We start from the raw sequence: 13,391 nt of genomic DNA, 5'->3' as shown, positions 1-13,391 counted from the left end.
ACAAGCAAACTTTCCCTGCTCAGTAGGCATAAAGTAAGGTTTTAGATTGTCGTGATGGACCATGAACTCTCGACCTGTTTCTGATCTAATCTTATAATTTACGCCTAGTCTTCCTAAAATAGTGTGAGGTCCAAGCTGTTTGGGACAGAATTTCCACTCCTTTGGCCGCCTAAGCCATACATGCTCAAGCCATACAAAATCTAGTTTCCTGCTGACCCAGCAAGTCCGACGAAGCGAGGAGTCCTCGGAAGGATCGCGAAAGTTTATGATCCTCTCGGGTTGATTTCGCCCATTATTCTGCAAGGAAAGTTCCTCTACCACGAGTGTTGTGACGCTAAGGTCCCCTGGGATGCCAAACTGGCCTCGTGAGTTAGAAGCTAGATGGACGGCGTGAGAGAAAGCCTACAGAGAACGTGACCGCCCAATTAAGGAGTCTAGCTAAGTTCCAGTAGCCAATTGAAGACAGGTCATTAGACCCTTACAAAATAACTATAGTTTTAAAGGCGAAACTATAGTTTTAATAACTGTGTAGTATTTGGAATAAACTATAGTGTCTGAAACTATAGTTGTTTAGTGAAAAACTACATAGGTTAAAAACTATAGGTTTGTTCGAAACTTAGTTTTTACATGGAAGCAAAAGGTATTCTTTAAAAAAAAATAATTTTGACGTTACCATATAACTGCTGCACAAAGCAGCTTTAATTTCACGAAGCTAACACAGTTCTAGTCATGCTGCCAATAATCAAACGATGTTTTAACGAAAAAGGGGATTACGTTTTATTTTACTTCGGTCTTTAGTACCAGGGGATTTTATTATTTAGTATATAATAAATGCAGAATATAAAAAAAGAACTACTGTTTTGAAATTTAGGCATTTACTATTAATTTAAAGGGCTAAAAATTTCTTACAATGATACCGTTTCTTAGTATATGTTCAAAAAATTCCTGTGCCATAATACTGTTATTCTTGTTGCTTTTTGAACGCCTGTTCCTCATTGTTCAGTTTAAACTTGATAGCTTTGACAATGTCCTCGTCAATAACAGGCCGCTGAAGTTCGGTGTATCTTACACTCTTGGCGTATTCTACACAAAACATAAAGAAAGGCTAAATTACTAAATCAGTAAATATGCCAACACTGCGTTTTTCCTTCAAATGCTGATTAGGTAAACAGAAATAGTCCGTCTTTGCAATACAAAGATTACGTATACACTCAAAACCAAAAACTTACTTATTAGGGAAGCTGTGTAGTTTGGATCAAGCTTTGGCTTTGTTTGCCCATTCTTCCCTTTCTGCCCTTTGTAACTGTGTGTCGCCATGTACTCTCTTGTGAGTGTTGCTCCCATCAGGTTTGCGATAAATGATCCTACTTTCTTCGTCTTTATTCGTTGAAGCACATTCTTTGAAATCGACAAGCCTGGTCCGAGAACAACCTGTTAGAAAATAAATCAATACAATAAATTAGTAAAAAAGGTGAAAAAAACAATGTAAAGTCATCCAATGAACAAAATGTTTTAAACCACGGTACTAATAATTCCATTTTCAAGACACACTCTACCTAAACCACTTTGCGTGTATTGAAATCAGAATGTAAAATTTTAAAATTCTCCCATTTACAGTGCATTTGAAAGACCTACCTTATCTGCCATAACATCAGCCAATCCAGACTGTTCGTCACTTCCACAAATTTTTGAGGAAGCATATGTGTCCTTCTCTAACTCCTGGACCTAGTTGTCATCATCACAGCCTTGTATTTCCTTACTTTTGTCTTTCAACAAGTTGTCTTCGCTAATTGCAATTACGGTTGGTTCCTCTGTAGCAAATTCTGAAAAACCACTCATCGATGTGGGAGAAGATCTGGTTGATGAGCTTGACACACATGAAATAGGAGACGATCTTCCATGATCCATGGTTGTCAAAGGAGACAATCTTGCGGAAGGCTCGTATGCTTGTACGCTCTGTTGTGAACCAAATTTTAGTGCTTGGTTTGAAAAGCCTTCCAAGGATGCCACATACTTCTTCAGTTTTCTCAAAGAAACTTTTAAATCTATAAGAAAATTAAAATGCATTAGCCAAAGACTAGGAAACATGAAATCAGAATAACAGTAAAATCATTGCCTTTTTGTGAGTGGCTAATGAATGGTGAGGAAAAGGCAAAATAAATGGCTTGCCCTAGCTTAATGCACCAGGATCATGGATTGTCCGCCGATCACCCGTCTTGTGGCACATTTTGATTAAAAGTTGGACAAATCTTTTTGAACAAGCTTACCATCACTACTTTCGATTTGTTCCCGAAGTCTTTCATTTTCACTTTTTAGGTGTTTGATTGTTGCCAGAAGCGTTCTATTTTCTCTTAAATGTTTGCAATCTTCATCACATACACTGTTGCCATCAAATAATTTAAGACTTTCCTAAATATTAAAATTATAAGCAATGAATACATATGTGTGCTGCCTGTGCACCAATTGGCATCTTTCCTAATTATCAACAAGCAAGAATGTAATGTGTTCTTACTAACTCATGTGTCTATCTACCATCTCAGGTAGTATAAGGAAGCTTTTATATTACTGCTATTTCAATGCTAAAAGCTTAAATAATGTTAACATTTAGCTTTCACATCGTCTTATATACAAGGTGATTTTACTCTTTCTGACAGAGGCTTCCTTTTGACCTGTAACTATACAAACCTTCCTGTATCTTTCCTTTATCATGTTAGCCAGATTGGTTGATCGCTTTGATTGCTCAGCATTTTTAGATGCTGCTTTCTGCCTCTTCGTTGCAGCTGGTTCTTGCTGAAGAAAAACAGGATCAGAAATAAATGTGGGGAATATAAACTATGCACATAACTTGCTCATTACTATTATTTTCGTATATGTGCTCAAAAAACACCTTGTTAGAGAAAATTTGGAATGAAAAAATTATCTCTGTAACTTTAAGACTTTTACCTGTCTTTCTGTGTCACTGTCGCTATCATTTATAACACTGTTTGCATTTCTTACACGCTTGCGGAAACCTTTGCCTGTTTTAACCGGAGAATCATCTTCTCTCATGTATTTGAGTAACCAGTCTTTGTCATCTATTGTTTAATTAAAATATAACAAATATGAACAAAGATTATGGCAGGGATGGACTTGGTGCTGATTTCTGAATATGTCGTATCTAAAAGTGGGAAGTAATATATGCTGTTATATAGACAAATATTAAATTACTTGAGACTTCACACACTCTGCTCTGAATTATTTGGGATCATTTAGATGATTAGGACTTCAATCACCATGATATGAATCATACTTCAAACATGATTATATTTCAAAACAGCCTGATCTGAATCATTTGGGATCATTTATATGATTAGGACTTGAATATATTAACTATAAAACCCATCTTACCCTAAATAAATTATCTTTATTTCAAGACATAAAACGTCAAAGGCGAACAATAATGACTCAAGGAATATATAAACTTAATTTCAAACCTGTATCTTTACAATCTCGGCAGGGAATTTTCTTTTGGTTGCTTTCTTGGATTTTGTATCTTTCCAAAGAACCAACATTTTTGTCCCGTTCTCGATTTCATTTTGTTTATGTTCCTGAGTAAAAACAATATCGGAATATGGAATGACATCCCAAGCATTCTCTTCGAAGAAATTAACCAAAGCGTAAGCCATTAAGTCGTTTAATTGCCGAGGTCTTTAAAACACTGTTGTCGGTAAATTCGAAATGGCCGCCAAGAGAGTTGGCATGTCATACTCAGGTGACATGTGGGCAAATTAAAATGCGAGCATGCCCATATTAGGGAATAATCGATATTCACGTCTCGTCTCGACGCGATAGTTTCCCAAAATATCCCAAAATATCCCAACTAATCCCAACATATTTCTTTTGGGATTTTCCTCCGATCTGCCGTTTTCCTTGAACTAATTACTGAAACTGTTAAAAGATAAAAGATTCTGAGAGTCTTGAAGATGGTCAAAGGTTAAACACGCTTATGTGTTGAGTACAAAGGTATGTAAATGTTAATGTATGCTAAATATTGGTAATCGAAATCTATATATAGATATATATGTATCGCAAATCACTTTTTCTTGACTACAGATTATGCAAATAAAAAAGTGCAGCTATAGTTTCTCTAGAATAACTATAGTTTTATTAGTAACCATTTGTTGTAAACTATAGGTCTTTAAAAAAACTATAGTTCAAATTTAGTTTCAATTATAACTATAGTTTCCAGCGGCTACTATTTGTTGAAAACTATAGTTTTTAAAACAACTATAGTTAAAGTATAGTTTGGAACAAAACTATAGTTTCGAAAAACTGTAGTTTCTGTATTTGGAAACTATAGTGTCACGAATAACTATAGTGTTTTCGTCTGAAACTATAGTTGTTCAGAAGAACTAAAGTTTTAAGGCAAAAAACTATAGTTATTTTGTCGAAACTATAGTTAGTTTTTGTAAGGGGATCAAGATCATTAGATCTGGTCGCACAAGAAAGACAGTATAGAACTTAGTGCTTTAGATTTTAACATATATTTCGAACAGTTGCGTTAAAATTAGAATTCAATCAAGTTAACATTTATTGGGACGGTGAACAATGAACGAGGCACAACTTTTATATTCTAATACTTTTTATATTATAATAGGGGGGGGGGGTGTTGGATTTTATGCGGAAATAGAATGATTATTATAATGCATGCAAACGTCATGGGTATAAATATTACTGCATGGGGATCAATAGTAAGTAAGAAAATTGGATAATTAAGGACAGATTGGAAGTGAGGGTTAAACACACAAATTCCCAACACAGCCTCCTACTGCCATGAATGACCGGTCTTGTTAAAAACAAATATTATAGGTAAATAAAAATATCTACAATCCCTCGCGAACATCTTCGTCTTATATATTATAATCTCTTATCTTCGCTTTTACCTGGGAGAGTGTCCATTTCCCAGCTGCCTTGACAGACAGCGCAGCCTTGGAACACTCTGGCTTGAGATGCACGTGACTAGGCTGACCTTTGACCGTGAAACTGTCCGTAGTTGAGAAACTTTCCCGAAGCTGAGACATGCTGACTTCGTCCCCGCGATGGGTTAATCCAGAACTGTCCTCGTCTAGTAGTTTCCAGACATCTTGTAACGACGCGCGGTCGTCTGATGAGAACGAAGGTTGCCATGGCGAGACGATTTCGTCACGAACAGTAGACGATTCCGGTAGGCCTGCTTTTTCTGCGAGTTCCGTGTTTGAAGAGTGTTTTTGAAGTTTTGGGCCGACGCGGAATTTTTTTTGCGAGGAGATAGCGAATGCTGATCATTATTCCTCGCTAGTGTTCTCTGTGCATACTGCATGCAGTTCTTTGCTTGTTAGTTCATATTGCAACTGTTCCAAACCCCGTAGTTGGGATCGGGATGTTTGCGCCACATTCTGCGGATCTTTGGACGATTGACGTGCCTCAATTGAAGGCGATTTTTTCCCTCCTAATATATAACGATAGAATAACATTCTAAAATCAAAACGGTGGCAGCGGTACACTAATCGATTTTACCACGAGATTACTTATTTCAGCATCTCTCATTATACCAAAGCCGCCACGCTGCGGAGAAACAAGAAATTTTCGTGTTCTCAATAATTGTAGTTTTTCTCAACTTCTATTATATAGGTTTAAACTTTTGTTCTTAACAATTTATCAAAAATGGTTTAAAGACGCTCTGCAAAACAATTTTATTTCATATTTCAATCAAAGGACGCATTAAACGAATGTTTAGTCCACCCGTTTTCGGTACATTTTCAAGTACAAGTTTAACTTATATCTTATCAATTAACTTGCATGTTTTCTTTCAACAGTTCCAATTGAAGTTTTTCGCCATATGCTTATAACCGACCGGCGTTTGCCCAGACGTTATTCCGCGGTGTTCTGGAGCCCGGTCACGTGTCACTACCCTACATGCGGTAGTGACGTAATCATCGCGGGATCTCTTTGCACATGCAGTTAGTCTTTTGCGAACAACAGAAGCTACGCATCATGATTATAGGAAAAATGTATTCAATTCATTCTTACAGTAATTTATTTCGACTAACGTATATATATTAATGCCATCTTAATAGATATTCCAAAATATCCCTTCAAATACCTTTATATTTCAACAATTCAGCTCTCAGCTTATTTCCCATTTTAATCAACTGTTTGCGTTCTTTTGTTACTCCATTTTTCCGTTGAGCAGCTTGACGTAGTTTGGTGTGTAATCCTTTAGATGACGATACTACTCCCTTCATACCAGGGACTTCTGAAAAAAAAGGAAAACGTTTAAAATTTAAATCCTGACAAAATCATTCAGAATTTTATGAAGTGAATTTAGGGTTTGTTATGTGTTGATGAGAAATGTTGATGAAAGGTTTTCCAGCCGCAATCAATTTACTGTTTTGGAAAAGGTCGTAACTTACAAATTGTGAACGGGTTTGAATGAAATATAACTCCATAGACAGGCGTCATAGCTATATCACGCTATTTTAGGTGGATCAGAACAGCAAGAGATATGCATTCTATATATGGTTAACAACTGACAGTGGTTGGGTTACATCACAATCTATACGTTTCAATTAATTCAGTAGATTTAGAATGTTCTACGGCAGTCGTGATTGTTAAGATTCTAAACACAAATAAAGATAGTATTTCAAAAGCGTCAGACAGTACACTCACCTTTCTCTCGAAGGTCTTGTATAAACTGACTTTCTGGATTGTACGTATTCACACTCTAAAAAAAGGTGTGTTCAAATAACACACCTTTTTTGTCCAGAATATAACACAGGTTAAGGTGTGTTTTCTTACACACGCAGGTGTGTCCCAAAACACACCTTAAGGTGTGTTTCTTGCTTGTCCAGAATTTGACACACCATAAGGTGTGTTTTGCAAAAGGTGTGCTTTAGTACACACTAAGGTGTGTTTTGAAACACACTGTGGTGTGTTTTCCTACACAACTTTGGTGTGTTTTCCTACACAACTTTGGTGTGTTCCAAGACACATACTGCTAGGTGGTGCAAGGTGTGTTTTGGAACACACTAAGGTGTGCTACCCAACACACAAGATCAAATTGCCTAGGGCAATTATCTAAATAGAATGAATAGTCAGAACAGTTTGTCCATAAACAGTGAAATATGTATTAAAAATAGAAAACATTATCATACAAGAAAACACTTACATATATTCACAACAAATATTTAAAAGTCATATGGAAAATTTGCCTTAATAATAATTTGCCTTAAATATATGGCATGCATATAATATAAGCATGAATGTCCAGGCATGTATAAATTGTTCTAATCAGAATTGTCCTTAATTCCTTGGTGCACCTTTGCCATAAATGAGGAAAATTTTGTTCCTCTGTAGTTGCCATCATTTGTTGGCAAAAGAATGTCTTGTAGGAAAAGCAAGCATCCTTCCATACTTTCAGGGTAGGAGACGTGATATGCATAGTAACAACAAAGCAGGTCGATCAAACCTTGGAGTATACCTTCACTCTCAATAAATGACTGGTCTTCACCTGCCACAAAAACTTGGTTGACCTCCTCAGGAGACCCAATCACAACCAAGCGAAACTCGACATTCTTGTCTTTGAACAAGGTTTCTGGTCTCATGGTGGATGCAGGCTGTAAAATAAAATTAAAACAGTTAATTACAATTCCAGCATTGAGAGTAAACCTAAAGATTAAGATCATTGATTTGCCACTCAGCTATCTACCAGAGTGTGCAAGGTGCAATTGACAAATACATACATCTTTGAATTTTAGAACACTTGTTGTTGTTCCTTTGTTCCTTTTTGTCTTTCTCTCAATTTACTCCACAGCCTCCACAACCTGTTCACTTCTCATTTCACATTCCTTATCCTTAATTTGTATGACAGCTTTCAATGCAGTCTCCAACTTCTTTTCAGCCTCTTTTTCCCAATTTTTCTGCCCAATGATTCTGCTAACTTCTTTTCTTACCTAATTAAGATAATCAAAGACATTTTGCAGGTGTTTGAAACAAGTTGCCATTGCTTCAATAGGGTTACCCATTGTTTTAATATTATACCCTAAAAACTACATGTGTATACATGACTGCACAAGACATCATGTGAAGATACTTACAACATTTGGATGACCAAGATATGGACATTCCTCCAAGACCTCTGTAGAAGATGTAGCTTGATTTTCGATAAATTTCCTCCGCTCATTAAATGTGTCGACAAAGAGTTTTGCAAATGTCTTAGGAGCCATTGCACCAGGTTTTGCTTTTTTCAAAAGCTCCATATTTCTTTTTTGAGCTTGCTCATCATCCTCTGCAGTCAGTTTTATTTTCTTTGATGCACTTTCATTTGCATGGCCATGGGGTTGTCCATGCATCGCTTTGTTAACTGTCCGCCGCCGAAGGTTTCTGAAGAATTGCGACAATTGTTTCTGGATTGATACCTATATATGTAGACAAAATATGATATTTGGGATTAGGATCATTGCCATGACAAGTATATTTTAAGTACATATACAGAATATTCCCTCTTGTGACACTTACCCAATAGCTTGCTTGATTGAAATCTCTCAACTCAGGGAATTTCTCGCACACTAAAATGGCAATCCTCTTGTAGTCACCTTGCTTTGGGTGGCTGGACAAACCATAATAAAAGGTCCCTACATCTGCAATCAGCTGTGTTCGCTCAGGGGCAACAGAGCCATTTTTTATTGCCATCTGCACTCGCACAGAGAAACTCTCAGGAAATGGGAGAGTGTTTGGTAGGGCTGTGGCATCTGAACTATTAGTAATAGGTTTGGGACTCTTGAGTGGTTTCTTCATTTGAACACCTGCTTTCACACTTTCAACACTGCTTTCACATGCCATGGTTGGCAAAGGTGGTTCCACTGGCAAAGGTGGTTCCACTGGCAAAGGTGGTTCAGTTGGCATTGGTGGTTCTAGCTCTGATGTGTGTGGTTCATCATCATGTGGCATCACAATTTGCTGAGGCATTTTTTCCTATTATTGACAAATAGTAAATACTTTCATGTAAAATATTGAGAAGTAGTCATTATTAGTGATGGGAATACAATTGATTATTTCAATTGCCCAATGTGACAGTGCCTTCTCTCGGCTTATAATTTTCAATTAGTACTGTTATATAAAAGCCTGTTAGGCAAACTAAAGGAATTAACGACAAATTAATATTCTTGTTAAATCAAAGTTTATATTTATATCCTGTTTAAACAAAGTAAACTTACGTTTTCTGTTGTCGCAGATAAAGTAAAGGCCAATTTTTGTTTTAGTTGAATTCGATAGCCAGATTTAGGTAAGACCGCTTTGAATTCGTCGATGTCTTGCATCAAAAAGTTCAATGTACCCCCATCAATAGCATTTTCTGAAACATTATAATCATAAACTGTTAGTAGATCGTATTCATTAAACTGTATAATAAAATAGAAAGCTTAACGCACACATAAAAACTTAAACGCTTTAGCATTTTGGCAATGGTTCAACCACATGAGGCATACCTTTCAGTTGATCGCAAATTTCTCTTGAGATGCCTTTTGATAACAAGTGAGCAATAAGGTCTTCAGTGAACATTGCTACTAAACACACAGCCATACTTGTGATGAAATTATATTTAAAAAACGGAGTAAATGTTGTGAGTAATCTTCTTGGAACGTCGAACGGGCAAGATATCAGTCAAATTTTTACAAGCAGGTCTAAATTTCCCGCATCACACCATAGGGAATTCCTATTGGCAGACTTACGGTCACGTGTTACTTTAAATAACATATATGGTATTCCCAGTGGTAACATTACCGTGAGAGAATAGAATGGCTCCCAGGCCTTTTGCAAATGCTCCAATTTTTCGGCGAATATCGATTGAAAACATACTGGGAAATAAACTAAGTATTAAAAGGCAGTAAGGCACAAGGCGAAATAATGTGTTTTTAGTATATACAAATGGCCGAGTCAACTGAATTTCGCTGCGATTACTGTAATTTTGTATGTTGCAGCGGACAAAGTAAGCTTTTTTTTATCACTTGGTTAGAATACACTCAAACGAGCCGAATTTCAAGATATTTTGTAACAGCTGTCCACGGTCGTTTACAAAGATAAACAGTCTCCAAAAACATTATTACAGACAGCATGAGGCTTTAACAGTGGAAGAAGACTTAAATGATGGGGAAAATGAGAACCATTTTCAGGAGATGTTTGACGAGGGAGAAGCACGAAGTCTAATGCAACGCCATGCTGCCAAATTCCTTTTATGTTCCAAAACAAGAGGTATGCTCACCCAGAGTGCCGTGGACTTGGTCAAAGATTCAGCGAAAAATCTACTAACTGAGTATTTGGACATAGTCAAAAAATCGCTTGTCGAAAAGATAAACAGTAATCCTGGTCAAGAATTGCAATTTGACCAAGATGTGGAAAAGTTATTTTCAGCAGAGAGTGTCTTCGACGGAGTTGATTCAGAATACCAACAAAGATCATATTTTAAGCGTCATTTCAATTTGGTGGTAAGTTACCAACCTACCAAACCTGAACCAGCTGCCAGCTTTGTCAGCTTGCTTTATATTTTTTTAACTGATTTGCAGGAACCAATAGAAGTTGAGATGGGAAAACAGTGGAGAAGTGATTTTCGACAAGGGAGAAAAATACTTAAACGTGTCACAGTTTTTGGTTATCAAGTTCCATTATTAAAGACTTTGGAGGTAAAAATATATTTTATATGAAAGACTAGCAAAAATTGATGTCACTATTCTGGTGCTAAATGCCATTACTTTGGCTTTTCAAGATTCAAATCACTGGATGCATCCATTTGTTGCAAATATTTTTTTCAAACATTTTTTTGATCATATATTTTAGGCACTTCTTCAAAACCCAGATGTTTTAAAGGAAGTTGAAAATCCACATTTTTCATGTGATGGTGTTCTTCGAGATGTAATGGATGGGGGTTTTTTCAAGAGTCATCCAGTATTCTCCCTCCACAGTGATGCCCTGCAGCTGTTGGGCTATTATGATGATCTAGAAATAGCCAATCCTTTAGGTTCAAAAGCAAAGATTCATAAAATTGGTGTGTGTCTTTATATTATGTCTATGAATCTATGAACAGCTTATTTCATAAGCATGTTAGCTGCCCAATCACATATAAAATTTGTTTTTAGGTGTCTTTTACTTTGTGCTGGGCAACCCTTACGAAAATATTCTATAGAATATTCTATTGAAATATTCTATAGAATATCCTATAGAATATTCTAAAAGATTTTGGCACTAATTCTATAGAATATTCTATAGGATATTCTATGGAACATTCAATAGAAGATTCTATAGAAGATGCTATAGAAGATGCTATAGAAGATTCTATAGAAGATCCTATAGAAGATTCTATAGAAGATGCTATAGAAGATGCTATAGAATGCTATAGGATATGCTACATACAGTAGCATATTCTACAGAACATGCAATTGCAATATTACACAATTAAGATGTGCTATTCACTCTTCTGTGCAATATTACCAATATATTATGTCTAGCCATGAGAAAACATCAATGATGAAAATGACTTCAAGAATAAAAAGATATATATTAGAAATATTGGCATATATGTATCAGTACAAGTATAAGTAGCTCAGTTCATTATTTTTCGCAGGACTTCTTTTTAGCATTTTCTTAGCATTACTTGTCACACGTACTTCAGATGCAGGACAACCATATCTTTTTGAAGTATACTCTACATTAAGGAATATCAGTGATTGAAAAATTATTTAAAAATGCAGGACTTGTCTTACCATGCTGTGAGTGATGAAATAGTATACAATATATATTTAGCTAACTGAAATAAGTTATCAGCTTACCACATATGCCATTGACTTTTTCCTTGTCAAGTTGTGGCTTGGCATCCTTCTCCTTTAATGCATTGGAGATCTTTCCTGTCATGGAGTGTGTGGACAGAACCTCCCGGCTCCACAATATACCCATAATATTGAGTACACAAAATCCTTTAAATTTAATTGCCTTTTCCTTTTAAAACCTTCTGTTGAGTCTTTGTTATTGAGACACTGGGACATAAGGGCACCTATAAATATAATTATACCATTTTGACCTTTGGTTTATAGTATGATGTTTGGACATAAGCAAATCTGCAAATTTAATAGTAAATGCAAAATTAAACACTTGAGACATTATATTCACTCTTAGAATGATATATTAAAAATTAAGTATTCTATATACAATATAAAGGGTATAGAGAATATTTGTTAATTGCCTGCACAAACATATAGGCTATAGCATATAACTACAAACACACTCACCACTTAATTCCAATACTTTAGCTTCACATGTTATTGTTGAAATTGTAGATGGGTCAATGGAACCTTTCAGAAATTTTCTGATGGCCTTGACACAATTTCTTTCTCACGATCCTAGTCTATAGTCATGTACCATTCACAAAATTATCCGAATCTTCTGATTCTTCTCACATAATCCAGCGCGTTTCACCAACCTTCTATACTCCTCATCGACAAATTCAAGTACTGCGTATTTCATGTTCAAATACGAAAGAAAAACTCGCTAAATTCTACCAGTATCAGTTATAAAACGTTGAACGAATGACAAAGACGCGCTCACAATTTGAAAATTATGCGTTATGCGTGTCAGTTACACAAGTCCCACATAACTTTGCGGCCTTGTTTCGGCAAAACGCCCGCCATCTAACCTGCGAACAGGCATATTATGAAACAGATATGTCTAAAATACTTGTGATTTGTCTTTACAAAACGAATGATTTTTGCGGAAAATTTTAACATTAAGATTTAAAAAGTATGTCGAGAGGACCTCACACAAAATACGAATATGATGCTATTCAACTTTTGTGTTTCTAGACAGATGAAAACACATTTCTCGACCAATATCAATCGTGTACTAAAATTGCTATATTTTAAATTGCCTTAATTATTACATAAAATCACATTCTGTATAACATTTTATAGATTATTGTGTACAGCATGTTCTATAGAATATATCATTCACAATAGAATATTCTATAGGATCTGTAAATTCTATAGAATATGGCAATGGAATATGCTATAGGATAAGAAGTCCTATAGAATATTCTATAGGATCTGTAAATTCTATAGAATATGGCAATGGAATATTCTATAGGATAAGAAGTCCTATAGAACATTCTATAGGATCTGTAAATTCTATAGAATATGGCAATGGAATATTCTATAGGATAAGAAGTCCTATAGAACATTCTATAGGATCTGTAAATTCTATAGAATATGGCAATGGAATATTCTATAGGATAAGAAGTCCTATAGAATATTCTATAGGATTTAGAATATGCTATAGCATATTCTATAGGATTCTATAGAACATTTTCGTAAGGGAATATAAGGCCAATGTTT

General features: G+C 35.6%; 3 protein-coding genes and 1 long non-coding RNA gene across 8 annotated transcripts; 1 reads left to right on the top strand and 3 right to left on the bottom strand.

The window, feature by feature from the left end:
* Positions 1-941: 941 nt before the first annotated feature.
* Positions 942-3,557, bottom strand: LOC114544889. Its single transcript, XM_028563385.1, has 7 exons — positions 3,474-3,557; positions 2,944-3,074; positions 2,686-2,790; positions 2,268-2,409; positions 1,636-2,045; positions 1,230-1,431; positions 942-1,083 (listed from the first exon to the last, which is right to left on the bottom strand). Exons 2-5 carry the CDS (start codon positions 3,046-3,048, stop codon positions 1,726-1,728), a joined length of 672 nt encoding a protein of 223 aa, XP_028419186.1. The 5' UTR covers positions 3,049-3,074; positions 3,474-3,557; the 3' UTR covers positions 942-1,083; positions 1,230-1,431; positions 1,636-1,725.
* Positions 3,526-9,619, bottom strand: LOC114544887. 3 transcript variants are annotated; one of them, XM_028563381.1, is made up of 9 exons: positions 9,504-9,619; positions 9,234-9,370; positions 8,536-8,991; positions 8,115-8,435; positions 7,761-7,970; positions 6,688-7,634; positions 6,122-6,274; positions 4,923-5,467; positions 3,526-3,587 (listed from the first exon to the last, which is right to left on the bottom strand). In XM_028563381.1, the coding sequence occupies exons 1-5, from the start codon at positions 9,595-9,597 to the stop codon at positions 7,821-7,823; spliced, it is 1,158 nt and encodes a 385-aa protein (XP_028419182.1). In that variant the 5' UTR covers positions 9,598-9,619; the 3' UTR covers positions 3,526-3,587; positions 4,923-5,467; positions 6,122-6,274; positions 6,688-7,634; positions 7,761-7,820. The 3 variants fall into 3 exon arrangements, with proteins under 3 accessions (XP_028419182.1, XP_028419180.1, XP_028419179.1); XM_028563379.1 differs by lacking the exon at positions 3,526-3,587 and adding an exon at positions 3,826-3,927; XM_028563378.1 differs by lacking the exon at positions 3,526-3,587 and having other exon boundaries at positions 4,732-5,467.
* Positions 9,620-10,169: 550 nt separating this feature from the next.
* Positions 10,170-11,165, top strand: LOC114544888. 3 transcript variants are annotated; one of them, XM_028563383.1, is made up of 3 exons: positions 10,170-10,499; positions 10,578-10,694; positions 10,849-11,165. In XM_028563383.1, the coding sequence occupies exons 1-3, from the start codon at positions 10,191-10,193 to the stop codon at positions 11,089-11,091; spliced, it is 669 nt and encodes a 222-aa protein (XP_028419184.1). In that variant the 5' UTR covers positions 10,170-10,190; the 3' UTR covers positions 11,092-11,165. The 3 variants fall into 3 exon arrangements, with proteins under 3 accessions (XP_028419184.1, XP_028419183.1, XP_028419185.1); XM_028563384.1 differs by having other exon boundaries at positions 10,178-10,266; XM_028563382.1 differs by having other exon boundaries at positions 10,170-10,694.
* A 75-nt stretch (positions 11,166-11,240) lies between these two features.
* LOC114544890 lies at positions 11,241-13,008 on the bottom strand. The gene is made up of 3 exons (XR_003690656.1): positions 12,294-13,008; positions 11,838-12,058; positions 11,241-11,713 (listed from the first exon to the last, which is right to left on the bottom strand). It is a non-coding gene; the product is annotated as an uncharacterized LOC114544890 (long non-coding RNA).
* Positions 13,009-13,391: the final 383 nt, after the last annotated feature.

This window comes from Dendronephthya gigantea, unplaced genomic scaffold, assembly GCF_004324835.1.
Source record: "Dendronephthya gigantea isolate DGI-Jeju-01 unplaced genomic scaffold, DenGig_1.0 001016F, whole genome shotgun sequence".
NCBI lineage: Eukaryota > Metazoa > Cnidaria > Anthozoa > Malacalcyonacea > Nephtheidae > Dendronephthya > Dendronephthya gigantea.
This window is presented reverse-complemented; position numbering and strand designations above follow the sequence as displayed.

Excerpts from the sequence above, each read along its gene's own strand:
- LOC114544889 (XM_028563385.1), bottom strand. The coding sequence starts at position 3,048 with ATGAGAGAAGATGATTCTCCGGTTAAAACAGGCAAAGGTTTCCGCAAG. Across the intron at positions 2,791-2,943 it reads ACAGTGACACAGAAAGACAG|CAAGAACCAGCTGCAACGAA; the intron begins GTAAAAGTCTTA and ends GTTTTTCTTCAG. Across the intron at positions 2,046-2,267 it reads ACAAATCGAAAGTAGTGATG|ATTTAAAAGTTTCTTTGAGA; the intron begins GTAAGCTTGTTC and ends ATTTTCTTATAG.
- LOC114544887 (XM_028563381.1), bottom strand. The coding sequence starts at position 9,597 with ATGGCTGTGTGTTTAGTAGCAATGTTCACTGAAGACCTTATTGCTCAC. Across the intron at positions 9,371-9,503 it reads AATTTGCGATCAACTGAAAG|AAAATGCTATTGATGGGGGT; the intron begins GTATGCCTCATG and ends ATAATGTTTCAG. Across the intron at positions 8,436-8,535 it reads TCAATCAAGCAAGCTATTGG|GTATCAATCCAGAAACAATT; the intron begins GTAAGTGTCACA and ends CTACATATATAG.
- LOC114544888 (XM_028563382.1), top strand. The coding sequence starts at position 10,191 with ATGTTTGACGAGGGAGAAGCACGAAGTCTAATGCAACGCCATGCTGCC. Across the intron at positions 10,695-10,848 it reads CATTATTAAAGACTTTGGAG|GCACTTCTTCAAAACCCAGA; the intron begins GTAAAAATATAT and ends CATATATTTTAG.